Source organism: Thalassophryne amazonica, chromosome 4 (genome assembly GCF_902500255.1).
Source record: "Thalassophryne amazonica chromosome 4, fThaAma1.1, whole genome shotgun sequence".
Classification (NCBI taxonomy): domain Eukaryota; kingdom Metazoa; phylum Chordata; class Actinopteri; order Batrachoidiformes; family Batrachoididae; genus Thalassophryne; species Thalassophryne amazonica.
In genome coordinates, this window is record NC_047106.1 from 46,385,959 (window position 1) to 46,410,879 (window position 24,921).

Sequence of the window (24,921 nt, forward strand, 5' to 3'; positions counted from 1 at the left end):
AAGTGTATAAAGAACAACTTTTTCAGACGGTGGTAGTGTTAAAAATATTTATGCAGCCCCAATTTTTTTTTTCAGAAATGTTATTTTAAAATCATCAAAGCATATAATGGAACCATTACTGAAGAAAATGTTTGACTCTTGCAAAACAAAACAAAAATCTCCCTCAAAATGGTTCTGTCAAAATGCTCAACATACAAAATGAAACATTTCATTGTTTGTTTTTAAATGCTCAAAACACTCAAGGGAACTATCAGATTTTTTAAAATGCTCAAAGCAATAAATTATGAAAATTCATTTCTTTGAATCACCAAATGAAACCATTCAGAACTTTTAAATGTGTAATAGCTGATTCAGAAAATGGTTCTACTGAAATACTGAAAACACAAGATATAGCAACTGTTGCAAACTGTTAAGATAAGATAAGACTTTAGCTCCTTTACCTTTAAATTGATTTTGAACACATTTTTTTTCAGATTTTTTGCTGCAGATTTGGTTGAAACGACTGAGCGCTCGTGCTCTGACTCCGCTCTCTGATTGGACTAAAGTTTTCACCGTCAGCCAATCGTGACGCGGCGCCGTCACCGTTTGGACCAATCTGTATCCAGTGCGCTGTCCGGTGAGGAGACGAGCTCCTCTGCTTTTGACGGTCCGGCTCACTTTGAACCGGTGACAACAACAACAACAACAACAATAACAACAACAACAACAGCTTCGTCCGGTCAAAACAACTTTTTCACGAAGCTCACGCGGACAGCGCGTGAACACGCGAAACCTCTCCGTGACTCCCGTGGCTGTCCCGGGACGGAGTTTGGGTGCATCACCTCCCCAGTACCATTTCAGAGGAGTCGTCCTGCTGCACGGCGGGCCGTGGAGGAGCAGCAGCAGGAGGAGGAGGTGTCCGGAGTCAGCCGGGAGGCGGAGGAGATATGACTGCGCTGGCGGGGTCGATCCCGAGGATGATGCGACCCACGCTGGCTCAGAACTACCCACGAGGCGGCTTCCCACTGGAAGGTAAAACACCAAATTTATATGAGAGGCCTTTCGTGTTCGGCGCACTGAGCTCCTGCGGGATCTCCTCACTTCCTGTCGTGTTTTGACGCAGTGTCCACGCCGCTGGGTCAAGGCCGAGTCAACCAGCTCGGAGGAGTTTTCATCAACGGCAGACCTTTGCCAACCACATCCGACACAAGATCGTGGAGATGGCGCATCACGGCATCAGGCCGTGCGTCATCTCCCGACAGCTCCGCGTCTCCCACGGCTGCGTGTCCAAAATCCTGTGCCGGTACCAGGAGACGGGTTCCATCAGACCCGGGGCCATCGGGGGCAGCAAACCAAAGGTTAGGACACGCGGATGCTCACTGATTATTATTATTTTATTGTGTTTAAACTTAAAATCTATACTTTAATAACATGTTATTACTGTATTTAAGGACCGCGCGCCACTTTACCAACAAATAAACAAATAAAATACTAAGATGTTGTTCAGAACTTCTGCCTTTACCTCCAAGAACAACATCAATAAAATAACATCTGGACTTTTCTTCCTCTCTGAAGCAGGGAACGACGCCGGATGTAGAGAAGAGAATCGAGGAATACAAGCGGGAAAACCCGGGAATGTTTAGCTGGGAAATCCGGGATAAATTACTAAAGGACGGAATATGTGACCGCAGCAACGTCCCTTCAGGTAAAAAAGACAAAATAACACAGTTATTATTATTATTATTATTATTATTATTATTATTATTATTATTATTATTATTATTATTATTATTATATTAACAATAAAGAGTACATTTTCTGCTGTTTAATCAATTGTTCTTTTTATTTTTAGGGCATTCACACATTTTAGACGCTCAATTAAATGTGCTAAATGGGTTGTATATTTTTGAAAATGGCTAAATTATTCATTAAAGCATTTTGCAAACGATTTTCCATTTTATTTTTTAAATTCTTAACAGTGAGCTCCATCAGTCGCATCATGCGGAGTAAATTCGGGGGAAAAGCCGATGATGAAGATGAAGATGAAATGGAGAAGAAAGAGCTGGAGGAGAACGATCGGAGGGCCAAACACAGTATTGAAGGCATCCTAGGAGACAGATGTGAGTAACTCTTCATATTCTTGCTGTTTTATGTGTTTAGTATCAGTGATTAGTAGAATTTAATTAGAGAACTGTCTCCGGCAGGTGTGTACTTAATTTTGTGTGGAACTGGTCTGTGAATTGTGAAAGCGTAAAAGTGATGAGAGTGAGTAGATTTTATATATATGTAAAATAAATGTAATAAAAAATACGCTGCTATAAGTGAATAAAACGACAGAGATTTTGAAGCCTCGCCTCTGCAACCTGTTGAGCGCTTTGGATGAGGGTGCGAAGTTATTGGTTCGCATAATTAACCCATGTGTGAAGTCCTGAGCGTGTTGTAAAGTTGTTGGATGAGGTTGGAGAATGCGTGTCGTCGTTTGTTAGGAATTTTTATCGGCCATATCTCTGCGGCTAATGCGTTTCCCATGAACCCACGCGTAAATCACGCAGCAGGTGATGGCCCTGCAGGAAACGGACAGTTATAATTCACCGAATATGTTACGGCGTGGATTAAAAGGCAATGTGGAGCAAATTGTTTAACAGCAAATGCACACATGTTGGATTGTTCTGACGTTTAAGAGTTTTGGATCAGTTTTATTTTTCAACTTTGTTGAGAGTTGAGATATATACACTTTTTCCCCTCAAAGAATTCTGAGCTGTTTTAACCTAAATTTATTCAGTAATTTAAAGTTGACTAATGCTACATTTGACAAACTTTTGGCTCTGTAGAAAACCACAGGGGCACAGAGGAGAACACACACTTTAGCCAGGTATAAAAGGATGCCCTTTCTGATGCATCTCCACATCGCATGGAGAAATGTGGCAGGGATGGGATTGGAACCGGGAACCTTCCGCACTGAAACCAAGTGCCTTAACCACTTGGCCACCACCGCTGCTAAACATTAAAATAGATAATAATAATAATAATAATAATAATAATAATAATAATAATAATAATAATAATAATAATAATAATAATAATAATAATAATAAATCTGACCCATCCCAACTATTGCACAATGAGCCATGCTGCGTGTTTCCCAAGAACACGTGTTTCACAGTTTCACTTGATGCTTTGTTAGATGATTATGTTATATATTTATTAAGAAATTAACTGTAGAAGGAAAATGGTACTGGATTGGTTTTGACATTAATAGATAGTTGGTGTGACGTGAAAAGCCTGGTGCCATAAATCAGGTGAGGAAAGTGTTCTGCAGGAATAAATTGTAATATTTACCCACCTGGAGCAATTTAAAAGCCCGATTTTAAGTTTTCTCTGAGGTTCGTCGGCTTTTCAACATTTTTTAGGTCTATACTTTTAAATTTAGAAGATATGTCTTTTAACATTTTTTTTGTAAGAAATGAAACATCCATGATGTGCGGTCGATTTTTATTTTAACACTGCAAAATTTGAATTCAATACCTGTTGAAGAGAAGAGTGCAGTTTTTAGATTGAACAAATAACTATTATTTTTTATTTTAACTTTTTTTGCATTAGTGGGGGGGGGGGGGGGTCAGCATCAAAATCTGAAAATCTGATAGTTGATTTTTAAAAATAGTCATCTGTGTTTGAAGGAGTGCGGTGATAAGAGGCAAAATGCGCGTCAGTTAAGTTGTTCAATCATTTGTTCAACAGTTTCCACATCCGCACAAAGACGCGCCGCGCGCGCACAACGGGACGCACTAGGATGAACTTGTGAGACAAAAGCGCGAGAGTCTGTTTGAGGCTGCGCGTGGACAAAAAGGGCCACGCAGCTTTATTTGGAAAGGAGAAGGAGAACCTGTTTATTATTCAACCAGAGGAAAAAATATATAAAAAGAAGAGGAGAGAGAGAGAGAGAGAGAGAGAGAGAGAGAGAGAGAGAGAGAGGAGCGTTTCACAACACTTTATCAGGCCGCAATGAAGGATGAATTATTCAGGAAGGAGAAAAATGGCCATTTTTCGCCTACAAAATGTTTCCTTTTGGGGGTCGGTTACCACTCAGAGACCCACTGCACGCTCGCACGCGCACATCACACTTAAATGCACGCAGATTGATGAAGGATGTTTTAAGCTTTGCAGCTCCGTCCACTTGCTGGATTTTAAAAGCTTGTAACATTTTATTTATTTATTTATTTGCCTTAAGTGATGAATCATAAATCTTTGATTCTGATTGTGCGGTGGGTGTCGGCCTCGGCCCCCCTGGAATCTTCATAATGTCTTCTAAATGATGTCCATATTGTGTTATGTCACATTTAATGGCGGAGGGAGTGTATTAAAGAGAGCTTTTGTTGAAAGGGAGCGATGTTGTCCCCGGAGAGCCCCCGATTTGGCCCGGAGCGCACCCAGCGCCACAATGGGGGCCTCTCCCGGTCACCTTTTCCTGCGCCGCGCAAAACCCCCAAACTCACCCTCCTGCTCCTGCTCCCCATCCTCCTCCACAAATCTCTTCAAGCAGATTAAACTGACTCTTTTATTTCATCCCTCTTTCATGTGGCGCGCACACCGCCCCTCTGCCTGCGTTTCGGCCGCGGCTCTTCTCGGTGTCTCAGCCTGTGGCGCACAGCTCCTTCCTCCCTGCGGCGCGCGGGCCAACAAAAGCACCGAGTCCACAAGCTTCACAATGAACTTCTATTTTAGCCTCTTTTTTTTCCTGGGCTAATTACTTCTTTAAAACAGTATTTCTGTTTAAAGTGTGGCTAATTTGAACAACGTGCTTTTCTGAAGTTTCCCCAACACTTTGATTTTCTGCATGCTTGTGATTATTTTGATAAAAGCATCTGTTTGCAAAAAAATTAACTTGAGTGACAGTGAAAAATAATAACAGGATTTATTTACAAGAGTCACAAGTAATGAAATGCATCAGGGGCGCTCTGCACACAATGAGTTATAGCTCATGTTACCACTCAATCACAGAAATTTTGCTGATCAAAATAAACTTGAAATCATATGGCAGAAAATATGTTTTTCCACATGTTTGTGTTGACCTTGACCTTTGCCCAGATCTTCTTGAAAACATATTCATAATTACACCAACTTGGTGAAAATCCATCAGTTGTTCTTCTTATTATTTTAGTTATCTTCTTCACACACACACACACACACACACACACACACACACACACACACACACACACACACACCACACACACACACACACACACACACACACACACACACACACACACACACACACACACACACACACACACACTACCTATTATATAATACCTGCTTTGTTACTTCTCTTGCACACAGGCTAAAAAATAAATAAATACTTTTATTTATTTATTTAAAGTCTTAGTGAAATGTGGGTTTTAAAATATTTTCCTTCATTATCAAGTCAATAAAATATCAAATTTAAAATTGACAAATGTAATTTTCAATTTCCAAAAAGAAACAAATGTTACAAATATTTTTTAGTCTAATTTATTTCAGAACACACCACACTTTTACAAATTCATAAAAGGTTTTGATCAACATAATGTTGATCAAAACGAAAACTAGGAAAACAATTCGGTTAAAGGGCAGTTGCACGAAATTAGTTTTGTTTCATCTTTAAAGCTTTGCATGCTTTAAGGTAAATTATTTAATATATTTTAGATTTCCAAGACTTCTTCAATATTTTACAATATTTTGCGGTAAAATGAATCAATTTTATCTCAAGTTAAATCAACTCTATCTTGAGTTAAATTAACTCTGTAATAGTGTTAAGTTATCTCTGTCCAGAGTTAAATAAACTATCATAGGATAGACGGAGGAGGTGATGGTCAAGTGGTTGTGTTGGGCTTCAGCCCAAAGGATCCTCAGTTCAAAAGCCCAGCCAGTCCAGAAAAAAAGGGCCCTTGGGCAAGGTCCTTAATCCCCAAGTTGCTCCCGGTGTGTAGTGAGCACCTTGATTGGCAGCACCCTGACACTGGAGTGTGAGTGTGTCTGTGTGAATGGGTGAATGTGAGGCATCATTGTAAAGTGCTTTGAGCTTCTGATGCAGATGGAAAATTGTGATATTAGTGCAGTCCATTTACCATTTATTTATTAATGGATCCATAAAAAACTGATTTAACACTGTGAAAGAGTTGATTTAATACACTGAGGAGTGGGAACATGTGTACTCATGAGCAGAGTCTATTTTACTCTGCCAATTTTAAAGTGTTGTTTTCCCCTGTCATTAACCTTATGAATTAGTGTTGTAGTCTATAATTTAACTTACAAAAAAGAGAGACCTTTGTATATACTTGTATAAACAATGCCTGAACTTTTTTTTTTTAATCAGAGAAATATTAAAGAGTTCTTACAGGAGTGGCAGTTAAAATGTGGATTCTGGCAGTGCTGACTGAACAGCTCTTTGAATTGTTTTAATTTAATTTCAAAAGTGTGGTGCAACTCTGCAATTTTTTTTTTTTTTTGCTGTGTTGCCTGACTTTTGCACAGCACTGTGCATCTCCCACCATGATGCACCTGTGCTAAATAATTATTAATAATATCTCCAAAGGTAATTAGATGATAATGTGTAATCTAAATGGACTACTTTGGTCAGCATCTGATATAAGTGAAAGTGTTTGGGTCTTTCTGTGACATCATATGAGAACTGAGGCATGAATAGATGATGTAATAAGTAAAATGTAATGAAAAGATTATTTTCAATAGAAATAAATGGACACATCTCTGCATTGTCTGTAAAATATTTAGAAATATTGACATGCAGGGTTTGTCAGTGGGCTGAGCCAAATGTTCCGGCTCTATTATGATTAACAGTGGAGACAGTTAAAATAAAGTTAACGATCCAAACAGTCGCAGGGGTCTCGACCCCGCCCTCCTGCTGCTTCACATTTTCACAGTGTATCTTTTGGAGCCCATACTTCATTATGTGAAATTAGCCAGATAATACAGTGAAGGCTTGTTGAAGGCCGATACATTTCCACAGAGGCCTGTCGTGCACACGTGCGCGCACACACACACACACACACACACACACACACACACACACACACACACACACACACACACACACACACACACACACACACACACACACACACACACACACACACACACACATGCATTCCACTCTGCAATGCAAACAGTCAAAGGGATAACTTTATTTGGTGAAAGGGGATCCTGGAAAAGGCTAATTGAATAAACCCGGGACCTTTGAAAAACCCCTACCATGGTGAGCGCAGTCATCATGTCATAATTAGGTTTATTGAGGCGCATTCCTTCAATCTGCCTCTATTCTCTCGACGTCATTGTGTCCAGGGCTCAGGCCAGTGGCGGGGGGACAAAAGGGATCCGAGAGCAGACAATACATGAAAGAGCCATGAAGGTTTAGGCTGCTTTGTCCCAGAAACCGAGCAGGACTTTGTTTGTGTAAATAATGTGGGTGAATGAGGAACTTGGGTTTCTCTGCCACTTTGGGGTGAATGTTGGTGTGCTGCAACTGTAACATGTGGGTGCACGCTGGATGGGTGCCAGCAGATGAGGGAGGGCGCGAGAGAGCGAACGGGCTCCGAGCACAGAGGGGCAGTGTGTGTAGTGTGTGCTGATGGAGTTTGCAGAGACATTTACGCTTTGACTGACTTTTAACATGAACATTTGTGCATTGTGTTTGCAGTCAATTTGTCAGATCAGTGGAATTACTCGCAGAATAGTTTGTGCTTATTGATAAAATTGTTTGCAAGCACAAACACACTCTACACATGCCTGTTAAGAGCGGTGGACGGTGACAAAAAAAGTAGGGCTATATCACATTCACATGGTTTAGAATAATCACATTACGGTGATTAGAAACAAGCTATCAAATAGTGTGTTAGTGGCAGCTCTAGAGGTTTTTAATTAGTGGTGGTGGGGCCGTGGAATTAGTAGGAAATTTGTGAATATTTACTGCATTTATTTGCGATTTCACATCTGATGCAGATACTCAAAGTGCTTTACACACAAACACACACTCACACACTGATATCAGACTCTCAACTGCACACCCAGAGCACCTTGTGGATTAATTTTTGTGTGGTGTTCATATGTTTGTTATTCAGCCAGTGTTCATGGGTCTTGTGGATCTGCTGCATTTTTGTGTTTTTAATTCAACACAATCAACAATTTTAGTGTTAACAGATGTTTACTTTAATCCAATTAAATAATGAATCATATTATATGTATATATATATATATATATATATATATATATATATATATATATATATATATTCTTTTTTTTTATAAAAAATGAAAACACTTCCTGCAGACCCAAACACCATACAAGGGTAAAGGATCTTTCCCAAAGGTCCTTCGTGATGTTCCTGTTTGATGGGGATTCAACCTGAGGATCCCCTAATTTACATTTTAAAGTAAACTGCAAGTCCATACTACTGTACATCCAATTATTATTTCATGCATGTAATATAAAATAGATAAAACTGACATGAGGGAACATATTCTATCTTACACCTGATGAAGAGCAATGAACAGCGCAAGTGTTATTGCCAGTTTTCCACTGATGCAGTTTTCATGTACTTGCCCCGCACTCATGCTATGATTTGAAGTGGTGAAGTAGGGTGTTGTAATTAGTCCTGTGTGTGTCCGTCTGTGAACAAGATAATGAAAGAAAAATGGCAGGATGGATTTTCACCAAATTTAGTGAGACTATTTCTTGGGCAAAGTAAAAGTTTCTATTCATTTTCTATACCCACTTATTCCAATAATGGCCTCTGGGGAGCTGGAGGCTATCCCAGCCATCATTGGGCAAGAGGCAGAGTATACCCTGGGCAGGCCTCCAGTCTGTTGCAGGGCCAAATACAGAGACACAATCACATTCATAGTCAATATAAAACTTCAAATTCACCTAACCTGCATGTCTTTGGAAGTGGGAGCACCCAGAGGGAACCCAGACAAACTCCCCGTAGAAAGAACCAGGCGGGAAGTGATTCCAGGACCTTTTCGCTGTGAGGTAACAGTGGTGGACACTAAGCCACCATGCTGCCCTGAAGTTTGTATTGATCAGCAAAATATTTCTGATTGATCCGTATAAGCGGTGTCAGATTGAAGTCACAAGGAAGTCATTAAAGGAACTCACGTTTGTTAAAAAAATAACAAACCAAAAAAAAACAAACAAACAAAAAACAACAACAACAAAAAAAAAAAACCCCAAAACATTATTCACAATATCTCATTCTCTTTGAGGTTGCCATGGTCCCTGCTTAGAAATTACTCTGGTTTGGGAGTGAAAGAATGACAAACAGGAAGTTATATTTACCTTTTAACAAAAAGTTCACAAATCTGTCTAAATCTGTGTTTAGTGAGCACTCCTCCTTTGCTGAGATAATCCATCCCACCTCACAGGTGTGGCATATCAAGATGCTGATTAGACAGCATCAAATGTGAACATTTGCCCACTCAAGGAGGTTACGACAGCACATCAAATGTGAACATTTGCCCACTCAAGGAGGTTACGACAGCAAACGGTAGTCAGGTCAAGACCCCGATGAGGATGATGAGCATTGTAGATGAGCTTCCCTGTGGCGGTTTCTGACAGTTTATGCAGAAATTCTGTGGTTCTGCAAAGACAATTATAAGACAATTCTCTCTGTCTCTGGACTATGAAGCTGTATAAGAGACAAAAGTTGCATGATGCAGTTTCTATACAGCCACATTAGATTAAAATTTTTTCAGAGTTGATAGGGGTGTCTTGGTGGCTTCCCTCACTAGTCTCCTTCTTGCATGGTCAATCAGTTTTTCAGAACTGCCTACATTAGACAGATTTTACCATACTGTTTGTATTTCTTCTGATGTAAATGAAGTCCACTGAGATGGAAATGTTCATGCATCCATTGCCTAATTCATCTCAAGAAAACTGGCTTTAAAAAAGTGATGATTTAGGTAACAATCAACTTGATGGTTTTTGATGTAAACAGTTATTTCACTGAATGCTGGAAGATGTCTAATCCTTAAACTTGTTGAATGCATTTAATGTACAATCATCTTCTTTGGTAAGTACATGACTTGTAATAATAGTAAAAAATTGTTGATCTAGCATGAAAAATACATAATTTGTAACAGTCCCCAGCCTACATCAAGCAGGTGTAGTCAGTTTTGACTGGTAGGAAGATGGACTGAGGAAGAGGCACAACACTTTACTAAAATGATAAATTATGGTATCTTTACCACATACCATATCTGCAATATCTATGAATGTTTAATGTCACTATGGTTGTACAGTAAAACTTGCCTAAACCATCATCATATAAACTGGATACTCGCACTCACCGGATAAAAGCACCAATGGTTTTCCATGTAATAAACACAGTATGTACCGGATTTTATATAACAGATTTTGTATAATGGGGCAGGGCAGGGCATTTATTTTTTCAAGACACAGCACCTAAACGAGGCAGGCCTTTATTCAAGGCCGGCGATTAACAAAATGCTTCTTGCTGCCTGTGCTGTAATATGGTGTTAAGTTTCACACATATCCCTGAGTGTGGCAAACCAAAGGCAACCGCTTTAGATCACGCATGGCAAACCCGCACACCTGCTAAATGATGGACACCACAAAGGGCTGTGATTTGTCTCTTTTCCGGTTTCACTCATTCCTCTCCTGTTATATTTTAAAAGGTTTTGCAGTGCGCACGACAATTACATTTTGACCATGAATCAAATATGTTTGGCAGAAAAGTTCACAAATATGACCAACTGTACAGCACAGAGTTAGAAAAAGATGCTCAAATGTCCTGTAATTCATGGAGAGAAATTGTACGTACCACAGGTTTGGAGGTTGATAATTGTATAAAGAAGTGGAACCGATTGAGGGACAAATTAATCCAGAAAAGCCACTGTTCCTATGGTAAATTGCAAAAAAGATGTGATGGACAACTTTAAAAGGGTCACGCACACGTCGACATCATTGCCTGGCAATAGAGTTTCGGAGTTGAAGAAGCATAAATCAGGCATTAGGAGCTTAAGATACCACTCTGCAGTGGACTTAAAAAAAGTGACTCAACCAAATGTAGCCTTTTTAATGCACATAATGTCTGGCGCTTATTTCAAGCAGGCGTTTATTTTTTCAGACGAAGTTTTGTCCCGATCATTAAATGAGGCCAGGCCCTGATTCAAGGTCAGGCATTAAATCAAGAAAATATATAAGCTTAATTGGTGCTGCAGATTCCCCATAGATCATTAGGTGCCTCTGAACTAATCTATTACATACATATAACAGATTTTGTCCATTTTATACATAGCGGATTTTGTCTGTATTATACATACGAGGTCTGTCCGTAAAGTATAGGTCCTTTTTATTTTTTTTCAAAAACTATATGGATTTCATTCATATGTTTTTACGTCAGACATGCTTGAACCCTCGTGCGCATGCGTGAGTTTTTCCACGCCTGTCGGTGACGTCATTCGCCTGTGAGCACTCCTTGTGGGAGGAGTCGTCCAGCCCCTCGTCGGAATTCCTTTGTCTGAGAGGTTGCTGAGAGACTGGCGCTTTGTTTGATCAAAATTTTTTCTAAACCTGTGAGACACATCGAAGTGGACATGGTTCGAAAAATTAAGCTGGTCTTCAGTGAAAATTTTAACAGCTGATGAGAGATTTTGAGGTGATTCTGTCGCTTTAAGGACTTTTCACGGTGCGAGACGTCGCGCAGCGCTCTCAGGCGGCGTCATCAGCCTGTTTCAAGCTTAAAACCTCCACATTTCAGGCTCTATTGATCCAGGACGTCGTGAGAGAACAGAGAAGTTTCAGAAGAAGTCGGTTTCAGCATTTTATCCGGATATTCCACTGTTAAAGGAGATTTTTTTAATGAAAGACGTGCGGGCGGATTGCAGCGTCGGCTCGCAGCCGCCGCGACGCTCCGCCACAGGAAAAACACCTCTGTTGGAAGCCTTGAGGACAAGTTGGAACATCTCCAGCTGATAAACAATTTCTCATATACTCACTCCACTGAAAGCCATCAAAAGCCAACTGGATTTTAACAAATGGTTATCAACACGGAGGTGTTTTTCCTGTGCCGCCGCGCCGCGTCGGCTGCGTCCTGATGCGCGGACCCGTCCGCACGTCTTTCATTAAAAAAATCTCCTTTAACAGTGGAATATCCGGATAAAATGCTGAAACCGACTTCTTCTGAAACTTCTCTGTTCTCTCACGACGTCCTGGATCAATAGAGCCTGAAATGTGGAGGTTTTAAGCTTGAAACAGGCTGATGACGCTGCCTGAGAGCGCTGAGCGACGTCTCGCACCGTGAAAAGTCCTTAAAGCGACAGAATCACCTCAAAATCTCTCATCAGCTGTTAAAATTTTCACTGAAAACCAGCTTAATTTTTCGAACCATGTCCACTTCAATGTGTCTCACAGGTTTAGAAAAATTTTTGATCAAACAAAGCGCCAGTCTCTCAGCAACTTCTCAGAGAAAGGAATTCCGACGAGGGGCTGGACGACTCCTCCCACAAGGAGTGCTCACAGGCGAATGACGTCACCGACAGGCGTGGAAAAACTCACGCATGCGCACGAGGGTTCAAGCATGTCTGACGTAAAAACATATGAATGAAATCCATATAGTTTTTGAAAAAAATAAAAAGGACCTATACTTTACGGACAGCCCTCGTACAACAGATTTCGATTTTAATGAACAATTCACTTGTCCACCTGAATCCATTGTATGTGAGTTTTACTGTAATAGAAAACTAAAGAAAGTGTTGCTACAGTTTTCTATGAATATTTAAAATTCTGACATCCGGTGAACAGATTATCAGTCCAGCTGAGTCAGCTGTGACTGTGCTTATAACACGGTCAGGTCTTTAAATTTATGTTGCTAGGTGTACGTTTCAATTTGCAATTGCCTACTTTCAGTGAGGCAGTTGCACTTACCTTTCAGACCACTGTTCAAATTGGATAGGAAAGGAAGTAGTGTAGTTATCAAGAATTAACCTGTTGTCCTATTGTGGATTTTCTTCTTGAAAGTAAGGATAATTATTGTTCTGATAAATGCATATTATTGACCCCATTAAAACACTCAAGCAGTAAAATATGAAGAAAACATTTTAAGTTTAAAAAGAATAAACACCACTGGCTCCCTGGTGGCCAATCACCACTGGCAGTTTTCATGAATTCCTTCTGCATTCTAAATACACAATAAGTGGTCTTTGGGTCCTTGCGACCCGATCCCAGATGCCTGCTTGGAAAGGGAAAGTGATGATTACAGTCATTACCGTGAATTACCACCTAACCCTCTCCCGTCCTCTAACTCTAACCATAACTCCCCCAGGCCCCTCCCACCGGATCGCCTCATAGTCTGTGCTCCTGTCACAAAATTAATTTGTGCTCCCGTCATGAAAAGTGCCACATTTTTGTGATGGTATCACAAACCAATAGATTAATGTACATTTCATAATGGTATCACAAAACGCCATGAGATAGGGTTGCAGCCGAATGCCGTGAGATGGTGTTGGAACCACTGGTAGTGCAGGGTATTGTATTCACTAATGTGTGGTTCTGTTCAAAATAACTCAGAAACAGTACAGCAGATGTTCACTAAATTTGGTAGGAATATTTCTTGGGTAAGTGTGTTCAGACATCAACTACTGAACCACCTCTGCCAAAGGTCAAGACCATGAATAATGCAGTCTAGAAAACACATTTTCCAAGATCCAGTATCTCCGCAACCAATAGGTCTCCAGAGATGATCAAGTCAAGTCAAGTCTGGGAGCACGTGCTGATGTTGTGCTTACTGCATCCATGACACAACAGAACCACCTTGGGTTGTGGATGGAAACCACCTAGGCAGCCAACTGGTCCATCCAACCCCACTTTTTTTCGAAAGTAACTGTCTATGTATCTGCTGCAGCCTGATGAAACATGAGTGTCTCCTTGGCCTTGCCCAGTCACTGGGGTCCTTAACACTCAGGCACCTGTGTGCTGGATCATGCACAGAGTAACTCGCCAGTCACCGCATGGACAAAATGTTGAAGCCGATGCTTCCACACAATCTAAGTGATACTTCTCATTTTAGTGTCCTGAAGTAACTGCTTGTTTGATACAGAATCATTCCAGCGGTACCAAAGGATCCTCTGATGAGACTGGGTACCAAAGACACCTAATCATCATCTTAAGTCACAGATTAACATCCAAGTCTCAAAACCTAGTCAGATGGAAAATATGTGGCCCCTTGATTCTGCAAAGATAACTGCATCACCAAACACCGCTGTCCAGTGACCTGATGACCCCATTAATTCTTCCCAAGTCTCTGTCAATCTCAAAGGGCGAAAATGTAACTGTAAAGCAACAGCCTGAGACTAGTGTCAATTTTAAGACTATGTTTTTGTTGTGTTCAGAACTTGTTTCAATAAACTTGTGAAATTTTGGATCCAAGTGTAAAAATGTATCGTTCATACTCTACAAATATGTTGTACAATTCATAGATGTTCAAGGCCTACCAGGTTACGGTAGCTTGGGTAAAGTTGTTTCACATATTTTCTCTTTTTTTTTTTTCTTGTCCAGAACATGGACAAGAATAACGAAGAATAAAGTCATCACTTTACAATATTGACTTATTTATTTCACTTTAATGACTTGTCTCATCCAAACCGGCGGAGATGAAAGCGATTTCCTCTTGATGAATCTTGAAACAACTATTGGCTATCACTGCTCTGACCCAGCGTCTGGTGAAGAGGGCTCTGTCTGTCTGTCGAAAGAATGAATGTATCGCTCAGTGAATCATTGGACACGAGGGCAAAAGGGGCCACGAGGGCCAAGTGGTGAGCACCAAATAGCTCTCCTCTACCCTGCGGCTCTCTCTGTCCCTATAGCCCCGTCTTGCACTCTCCGCCCTCTGTCGGGAGTTTTTTTTCTAATAAGCTCATGCACGATAACTATCCATGCATGAAAACATGGTTATCTGCAAATGAATGGCCGCTCTATGCTTCATTAAAGCCTCTTTTTCCTTTCACACTTTTATTGTGACCCTCTGATATCAATTCAAAGGGCAATTAATGAATGCACACCAACTTTGAAGTCAGAGTGAATTTTTTTTTTTTGGAGGTGGGAGGGGTGCAGGGGAGGGTATTTGGGGTATTCCCCCTGCTATGTGATGGACTAGCCACATTGAGCTGCAAGTGAACGCGCCCCAAAGACGGTTTGAAGAGAGTGAAAGAGTGAAAAGGCCTGGCGAAGGTCAAGTAGAATGGGCCGCCTTAGAATAAGGCCCCCTTTTTATCTGGTGCAAGTATGCACTATAGGCACAACAGCCAGGGTGGGGGTTGTAGGTGGTGTTTGGAGGGGGGCGTGTTGTTTTTTGCATGTGTACGTTTCTGAGAAAGCATGGAAGAATGTAAGTGTGAGTGCGTGCATGCTGTCTGTGCATCTGCCCCTGTTTGCGAGCACGGCCGGTTTCATGTGCGCGAATATGTGTGAACGGATTTGGGGTTAGGCTCCGGTGTCAAAGTCTGCAAAGGCCAGTAAATGCAGCGTCTGTGGCGCCGGTGGGGGACAGGCAGCTGTCAGTCACATGACTGATGAAGCCTGACTTCTGCTCAGAGCTTTGTAAACTAATTTGGCCTTTGTGTCTCATTAAGACACGGAGGTGTAAATAATATGTGTTTGAACCATGTGGGAATATCTGGGTGACCTTTAAGCTTTACGTTTTTGGTTTGTGTGTCTGTAGAAAAGAAAGGTGATTTTTTTTTTAACTGATATTTGTCAGAGTGGTTGGTTTTGGGTCAAAAAAAGTGTTTTCTCAGATTCTGCAATGGACCCTCTCCCAGATCACTGTAAAATGTTGGCACACAATTTTAATTTATTTAATTTTAGTCAAAAATAATGTTTTGTATTTTAGATGAAAATTATTAGGCCATGGAAGACTCCACTGAATTTTGGAGGTGATCCAGATCCAGATCCAGATTCTGGATTAAGATTTCCCTTTAAATAGATTTTGAAGGATTACTTCAAAACTACTTCACGGATTCTCACCACATTTGCACCACAGATAGATATTTGGCCATTGAAGACTCCACTGAATTTTGGAGGTGATCCAGATCTGGATTGGTGGACGTCTGAAATCTGGGATTGCTCTTGTTTCATTTACATTTCATGCAAACATTTGTGGTGTTTTGTTTGCTTCTAAAACCAAAAAGTTTTGTTGATTTGTGATTGTTGTTGAATTTTCAAACTGATACTTCATTGGGTACCAAGAAACTGTCAGTTTGAACTTAAATTTACTTGTGAGAAACATTTGGCAACATCTTAAACAGATATGTTCCATAAATTCAAATGTTTCATCATAAAAGGCAAACAAATGAGCTAACCTAACATTACAGCCAGATAAGCTTATCTTCATGCAAACCTCAGTGTTGTGGAGCTTCAGTTGTCTTTTAAGGTTAGTTTTCACTTTGTTTTGTTTTTGGTGTGTACATCGATAAAATGCTTCCATGTTCAAATCATCCGTCCATCTTCCATACCCGCGTATTCTAATTAAGGGTCGGGGAGGAGGGCTTTGGGGGCTGGAGTCTATCCCACCAGTCACAGGGCATGAGTGAGGTACACCCTGGACAGGACGCCAGATTGTTGCAGGGCCACATACATAGACAGACAGACACATTCACACCTGCACACACACCTATGGACAAGTTTCCAATTCACCTAACCTGCATGTCCTTGGATGTGGGAGGAAGACGGTGCACCCAGAGGGAACCCATGCAAACATGGGGAGAACATGCAAACTCCACACAGAAAGGCCTATTATATATAATGATTGCAATGTGGTTTTATAATCATTGCCCTACTTGGCTTACTGTGCTGAAGTTTGGGGCAATAATTATAAAACCACATTGCAATCATTATTCATTCTTCAAAAAAGAGCATTAACAATAATTCACAATGTAGGTTATCGAGGTCACACCAATTCACTGTTTATTAAATCTAAAATATTAAAACGTCATGATATGATTAAGTTTAAAACTGTGCAATTAATGTATAAAGTGAAAAATAACCAACTGCCCCTCAAAATTCAAGACATTTTTAAGGAGGGAGAGGGAAAATATGATTTAAGGGGCTTGTATCATTTTAAAATTGCTGGCATTAGAACGACCAAGAAAGGCTTTTGTGTTTCTGCTTGTGGCCCTAAAATATGGAATAATCTGGCAAAGGAACTCAAGCGATGTCCAAATGTCAATCAGTTTAAACGCCAACATAAGGAACTGATGTTTTTTGAATATGTGAAAATTGTCTAAAATCTCTGAAAATTCAAGTCATGGTTGAAAGACTATATAGCTGTTGGTTAAAGTATGGACAATTAAGTGATTCATTTGTATATTTTTGGGGATTGTGCGATGTGTGCTGTTATTCATGCCCGTATATAGCGGGGGTTCAGGGGGTTCAACCGAACCCCCTGAATCCCCCCCGAGAGGGATTTATTATGCGAATTTCACGAGTTAAACAAGGTTGCCAAATTAAATACCGCTATTTTAATACATAACGTACATATATGTACATATTCATAATGTAAACGCGAATATTAATACCGCTAAATATGATTGAAAACAAAAAACACGAAATATAATCCCAGCGAATATTTGTACCTTTACAGTACTAATTAATTTTGTTCTTTTGTATAAAAGTGCCTACAAATTCGCGTGGTTCGCCAGGCGATGGATGCGCCTCCTTCACCCGGTGTGTCGCTCTGCTTGGGTGGACTTTTGCTGCGAAAATTCGCTCCCAATTATTATTATGTATATGATGATATTTGTTGTAGGTGCCTGTTTAAAAATGCTTATGTATTTTACAGGTATATTTTATGTAATTGTTAAGGTGTTTGTGTATAAAGTTTGCATTAATGTTATCTTGGTTCTTCCTGGGTGGTTCTTATGGCAACTGATCCAATCCCAAGCAAGGACTATTTGTATATAAAAATGTATTTTCTAAAATGATACATTTTGGGTTTCAAATGAAATTTATGTAGCTTTTTACCCCTCGAAATCCTCAAAAAGCTTCTGCTACGGGGGGCTTCGCCCCCCTGAGCCCCCCACAAGGGTGTTGCCCCTCAACCTGGACCCCAGCTCAAGGATTTGAACCCCCCCTTTCACATTCTATATACGGCCTTGTTATTGGTGTGGATATGATGAGGAATTTGAGTTTATTGATTATTTTAAGATGTCTGTGTTTGCTGTTCTGCTCACTTTGTTTTGTTTTGTTTTGGTTTTGCTGTAATAAGTAAAAGTTGCTGAGGTAAAAGGGGAAGGTGTATGTAAGCTTTGCTTCTACCTACACCCTTTCGGTTGCATGGATTGACTGGCTGAGAAATCAGTTTTGTTTTGTTTTATTTTGTTTTGTTTTATTTTATTGCAAAGTGCCAAATAAACTTGAACTTGAACTATTAATTAATTCATTATTTAACTACCTCATTACTAACCCTAAATTGTACCAGTTACAACTTTTGTTGAAATGTGATGCAGGCTTGAAATGCAGAGAACTGTGTGCACAGTTGTGTGTGTGTGTTCTACCAGCAGCACAGCATAACTGTTTACCAGTTTGCTTAAATATGTACCATGATGGAACAGCAATTATATAGTGCTTTTCCATCTGCATCAGACGCTCAAAGTGCTTTACACATCAATGCTTCCCATTTACCGCGATTTGAGGCTGCTGCCATGCAAGGTGCTCATTAAACACCGTGAGCAAGTAGGGGATTAAAGACCTTGCCCAAGGGCCCTTAGTGATTTTCCAGTCAGGCTGGGATTTGAACCGATGATCATCTGGTCTCAAGCTGAACACTTAACCACTAGACCATCACCTCCTCCTAAGTCAGCTGTGGAGTGGTACCTTAAAATCCTAAAGCCTGATTTATCCTTCCGCAACTCTATAACTCATGGCCATGCAATGACGCTGACGTGCACATGACCCTTTTAAACTGTTCTGTCACGTCTTTATGCAATTTGCCACAGGAACACTGGCTTTTTCTGGATTCATTTGTCCCTCAACGACCTCCACTTCTTTATCCAATCATTAACCTCCACACCAACGATACATACGTACAATTTCCCTCCATTAATTGCAGGTCATTTGAACGTCTTTTTCCAACTCTGTGTTGTGAAGTTTATGGACTTTTCTGCCAAACGTATTTGATCCATAATCGAAATGTAATCAGCATATGCACTGCAAAAACTTTTAAAATATGACAGGAGAGGAAGGAGTGAAAACATAAAAGTGACAAATCACAGCCTTTGCGGTCTCAATCGTTTAGCAGGTGTCAGTCTATGGGGAGGGTTCGCAGCCAGGCAGAGGGCTGTGATCTAAAGTGGTCTGGTTCGTCACACCCAGGGATATGTGTGAAACTTAACACCATATTACAGTGCAGACAGCAAGCAGCATTTTGTTAATAATCACCAGCTTTGAATAAAGGCCTTGTTTAGGCACCGTGTCTGAGCGCATTTTGAAAAAAATAAATGCCCGGTCTTTTAATCACAGAAATACAGTGCCCGCTTTCCTCAAATCAGCGAGTGTCAGTGCTGAACTTCATTTTGTACCTCTGTTACTGGGCATGTCCAGACTGCTCTGTCCAGTACATGTGAGTTTTTAATGGAAATACATTGCAATGGGGCAGGACGTCTTGTCCAATGTGAGTGAAAATCCGTTATACATAATCCAGTATAAATGGTGTTTATTACATGGAAAACCATACAAAAGCATTGGGACTTTTGCTTTTGTCCAGTGAGTGTGAGTATCCGGTTTCGGTGGTGGGCACAGTTCCGCCAATCTGCTAACCGCTTTTCAGATAACTTTGAAAACCATCAATGGACCAATTATCTCCCGTTAAATTTTGGTCTAATCATTTTTAGGCCGCTAACATATTGCAGGCTTAATGAATAAAGTTTTAACAATTAATAAACATTTTTGAAGTCTGATTCCAGCAGGGGGCAGAGCGCACAAAGACAGAAGTGGGGATTCATTGTTTGGGTTTGTGACTGTGGTGTTATCGGTTAGCTGTAGCTTCTGATAAATTTTTGGGTGGTTTATCGGTTTAGCTTTATAAAAGATAACTTTTCAGTTAGCCGATTAGCTGTTATCGAAGCTAACTTTTCGGTTAGCTGTGCCCACCGCTGTCCGGTTTATACAACAGAGGCATTGCCAGGATGCCAAGCTTGGGTGGGATTTGTCCTTTTTTGGGGGAGGACCTCTAAATTGGCATAAAATAAACCATGCACAACATCTTGAAATATTTGTTTCCCTCTCTAACAGACTAACAGACTGCAGGTGACAGCTAACAAACTAAGGTAAACATTAATAATGTAGAACATAGAACATATAACAATAGGAGATGTGCAGTCATTAGGGAAGAAACTAGATATTTACAGTAACCCAGACAATATCTACAGGGATAGTCTGTAGCTAGCCTTGGCAAATTCTGACACAAATTGATTCATGCCAACATTTTTATGCGCCACGAGGCGGGGCATATAATCAGGACAGACCGGGTTGTCTGTCCTCTGTCAGTTCGTCTGTCTGTCTGTCTGTCCGGCTGCAATTCGTTCGCTGCAACGTAGCTCGGCACCTATTGCTTGGAGAAACTTCATATTTGATTACTACATGCCTTGGAGGAGTAATTCGCATGGGTTCGAAGGCCAGTGACCTTGACCTACTTTTGAAGGTCACCAGTGGTCACAACTGTCAAATCCTTTGCCTCAACGTAGCTTCATATCTATTGCTTGGAGAAACTTCATATTTGGTGGGTACATGCCTTGGAGGAGTAATTCACATGGGTTCGAAGGCCAGTGACCTTGACCTACTTTTCAAGATCACCAGTGGTCACAACTGTCAAATCCTTCGCCGCAATGTAGCTTTGCACGCAACGTAGCTCGGCACCTATTGCTTGCAGAAACTTCATATTTGGTGGGTACATGCCTTGGAGGAGTACTTCGCATTGGTTCAAAAGCCAGTGACCTTGACCTACTTTTCAAGGTCACCAGTGGTTGCATTTGTTTTGAAGGCTGGCGACCGTGACCGGCTTTTTATGGTCACTGTTTGCCACATCCTCTAAATAAATATTATGCCAATCTCCAATTTTTTCATTGTATATCCCAGTTTACATCAAACACATAAGGCTTCATACCCACCCCATACAAGTACATATTACTGCACTTTGCATGGAAAATAATACTGCACCCGGGGCATTTCCTGATGAATGTCTCTAGTTTGTTATGTCTTTTTCATGGGACAAAATGACTACATCTCTCTTCACTGGATGCAGCATTGATCAGCAGAGAGGGTTGAGCATGCGGGTCAATGTGGAAAATGAGCATATTTGACATTTTCTGGGATGAATTTTGTGATATCTGTGAGTTTAGAATCTTTTTTGAGAGTATAATCAGTGAGCTGAGTAAAGGCTCCCTCCTCATCCATATCCTTGTGATTATGCCCATGCAGAGCGAGTTCACTAACAGTGAGAAACTGAATGACTTCACCCATGCTTTTAATGTAGTATCTGTTCTTTTCTACTTGGGTATGACCCAGCAGATGGACAGTATTTTCCCGTCTTTGAGATGCTTGCTGCATGTTTGTAAAAGCCACTGTATAGTGTGCTTTTTTCCCAATTAGTGTAGCCACGTTTAGTAAATTTGTCCTCACGATAACAATTAGAACTAAATTTGCGACAAGCGAAGCAGAAGGTGGCATCACGCAGTACTGAATATTCAAGCCATGGTAGAGTTTGATACCATGCTGTTAAAACACCTCTGAATGTAACCAAACGGCCGCTTAGATTAACTGCTTAAAATGGGCTCAGATGGGCGATCCATATTTAAGTCTGGAAGAGTGGACACAGCAGAGCCGGGGACCTGAACATGGGAAGCACAGATGTTTTGAGCCCCCAGCATGGGTGCAGAGGTGCTGGAGTACTGTGCATCTGCTGGTGATTCACAGGCAGTCCCAGGCCCCAGCATGGATGTAACACTCAGACACAGAGACAACACTTGCAGGAGTGGGAGCTGCTTGTTTTTTAATGAACCACCTATGTATTTTTATTGGCATAATTTGACAAATGTTCGAAGTGCTTATGATACAGCTGTTTGAAATATTGAAATGTGCTTATGATTCAGAATTATTGTTGCAACAACACGAGTGAGAAGATGGCAGTTGAACTAAGAATGGGAGGGTCCCTAGTAATTTGAGAGTGCCCATTGGGTAGTTTAGACTGGCAAAGGAATCCACCAGTCACACATAGTGCTAGATACAGTAGATGAAGCATATGTAAAGATCTCTCTGTGAATGGCTGTCTATCTCCAGCTGTGAATCACATGGGATATCGCATGTTTGCTGTCAAATAGTAGTACATCAGTTTATCTTGAGTTTTCATTGGGTGCTCCCCCGGTAACACCCCTGTTATACGATGACGGTTAGGCAAGTTTTACTGTACAATGATCAACTATTCCACAGTAAAATATCACTATAAAAAGAAAGCTGTTCTACCAGTGGAACATGACAAGAAAACCTGTTTTCTCTTGTACTGCTTGTGTGAACATTTCAAACTAATTGTATATATTATAGTGTTATGATGACTGGGTGAAAACTAGCTGTGGCGGGCTTAGCAGAACTAAAAGTTAGCTTTGATAACTGCTAATCCTCTTACTGAAAATTGTGCTACTGCTAAACTGGTAAAGTGAAATGAAGAAATATAAATGCACTTGGAAAATAATTTGAATAATCTAATTTATTTAATCTGGTTTGACTTCCTGCTCTTCCTCAAGGTGATGCTTGTTGCCGTTGCACAATGCACCATTTTCATTTATAGGATTAGTGTATACACTCTAACAGAAAAAATATAACGTTCATGACTATTGAGCTTTAAATTAAAAAAAAAAAATGTTAGCTAACTTGAAGCTGGTGGGGATAAATTTAGTGGGAACTGCTCCACTAGGAGTTTTCAAAGTTAGCTGAAGAGCTAATCTGTGAATGAAAAGGTGAGCATCGCTAATTAGCTGTTAGCTGAATTTTACCCACCACTGGAAGCTAGCAATGAGACACTTAGCTCTGGGTGTAAGATATGTACGGTCCTAAAGGTTGTGCTAAAAACTGTCTTTAGCACTATAGTAAATAACAACATTACATTTGTTTTTCAGTTTTTTTTTTTAGGATGGTGAGATTAATTTACACAACCTGGCTGCAGTAGTCAGCTGAGGCGTTACATGAGTAGGATGAAGAGAGACGCAACTGTCAAACAACCCCGGCATCACTCCAGAAACAAAGAGCAGCTGTTAGCTTGCATGTCGCTCATTTTGTTGAATTTCAGCCTTCATGCTGACAAGAATTTTGAGTAATTTTCAGCGTTTAAAGAATGAAAAACCACTCAGTCACAGGGCAGCCTCCCACGGATCAACACAGGAAACAGGGTTAGAAACATATTTAGATACAAATGACAGGTAACCTTTTCCTGGTGCCGTCACCTTTGCCCCTGCCGTGACTCCCATAACTCTTTGCTGTCAGCGTCGGACACTTTTGCGCCTTGTGTCACGCCATTATGCATTGGGCAACTGGATTGTTCTTGACAAAAGGTTCGCCATTGTCTGTCTGCAGACGTTACTTGATGTGTATTTGCGGCTTCATGCTCATCTACCGTGCATGTGAGCGTGTACGTGATGGCATAAACGCCGCGCTGGCACACTCTCATTTACAGAGCAGCTGCAAAGGTTGGAGCTCCTCCTTAACGAGTCAAGTTAGTTCGCCGACCTCCTCGGTCGCACCTCCACCCTCCACACACAAATGCACACAAATCTACATGCACGCGAGCACTCCCCCCCCCCTGCTTTTTAACCCACCAGAAAGCGTCACAGATGGGTCCATAAGCTGTCAGGAAAGCCATTATCTGGCGCAGCATCTGCCTGCCTTGACTTCTATATACTGTTTAATGCAGTCGGCCAGTCACTTAGTTCCACAGGCCCTGAATAGGAGCAGTGCGGTCGGTCCGCCCAAATAAATGGCGCATTTGTCTCCTCTGCCTTTTGTTTTGTGTTTTTTTGAGTAGGGTATGTGGGGAAAAGGGGTGGGGGGGTAGCAATGTGTCACAGGTTCAGTTTCCTCTCGCTATTAACCAAAGCTGTGCAAGAGTTGGCGGGATGTCCAGGGCATTGTGTAAATAGCCCACATATGGTCAGGCAATTCCCTCAAGTGCCCAAAGTCTAACTTTGACACACGCTCAAAGCACAGCGTCACGCGTCTCTGCGGACATATTTAAGCCTTTGTGTGCAGATCCGACCGGGCTTGTACCGGCTCCCACATGCATCCAGCAGCACTGTAGTCACTCCAACAGTCTGTTTCAGCTAAATCCTCCATTCTGCAGCTTGTTTCTCTCTCTCTCTCTCTCTCTCTCTCTCTTTCCTGGGATGGCGTTGCACAGCAGGGGCCATTTTAGACCTTCTTGGCTCCAGAGAGGTTGTTTTGGCTTGGAGTCCCCTGCACTAGTATGCCTCTCAGGGCCTCAGTTTGGTTAAATTAAACAGTTTTCTTTTCTCCATTAGCCCCCCCCTCACCCCCTGTGTCCAAGTTCTCTCTTATTTTGCGGCTTAATGTCGCCCGGCTCCCGGGTGATTTTTCACCAAGGCTGCTTTTCCTTATCCGCTCAGATAATTTAACCCTTTTAAGGCTTGTATTTCCTTGTATTTCGACAAGCTGATGAGAGCCAGCGCCCCGCCGCTCCTTTACGCTGAGGTGGAAGAAAAGTACACAGAGAGAACTTATGTGTTTATGAGGGTTATATACACAGCATTTTAAGATATAGCACATGTGTACAGAAAGGGGACGATATGAAGGCTTGAGTGGATAATTTGATTGGCTAAGGCTATTTGACAGTGCCAGATCGATGCGATCAGATCTCAGGCACAGTGAGGCGA

At 41.1% G+C, this 24,921-nt stretch overlaps 1 protein-coding gene across 1 annotated transcript in view; it reads left to right on the plus strand.

Moving 5' to 3' along the window:
- The first annotated feature begins 880 nt into the window (after positions 1–880).
- The window catches only part of pax3b (paired box 3b), a 71,727-nt gene continuing 47,686 nt past the window's right edge, over positions 881–24,921 (plus strand). Inside the window, 5 exon segments of the mRNA XM_034167830.1 lie at positions 881–1,011; positions 1,103–1,171; positions 1,174–1,337; positions 1,555–1,684; positions 1,959–2,099. Coding sequence (XP_034023721.1) covers positions 927–1,011; positions 1,103–1,171; positions 1,174–1,337; positions 1,555–1,684; positions 1,959–2,099 — 589 coding nt within the window. The 5' untranslated portion in view covers positions 881–926.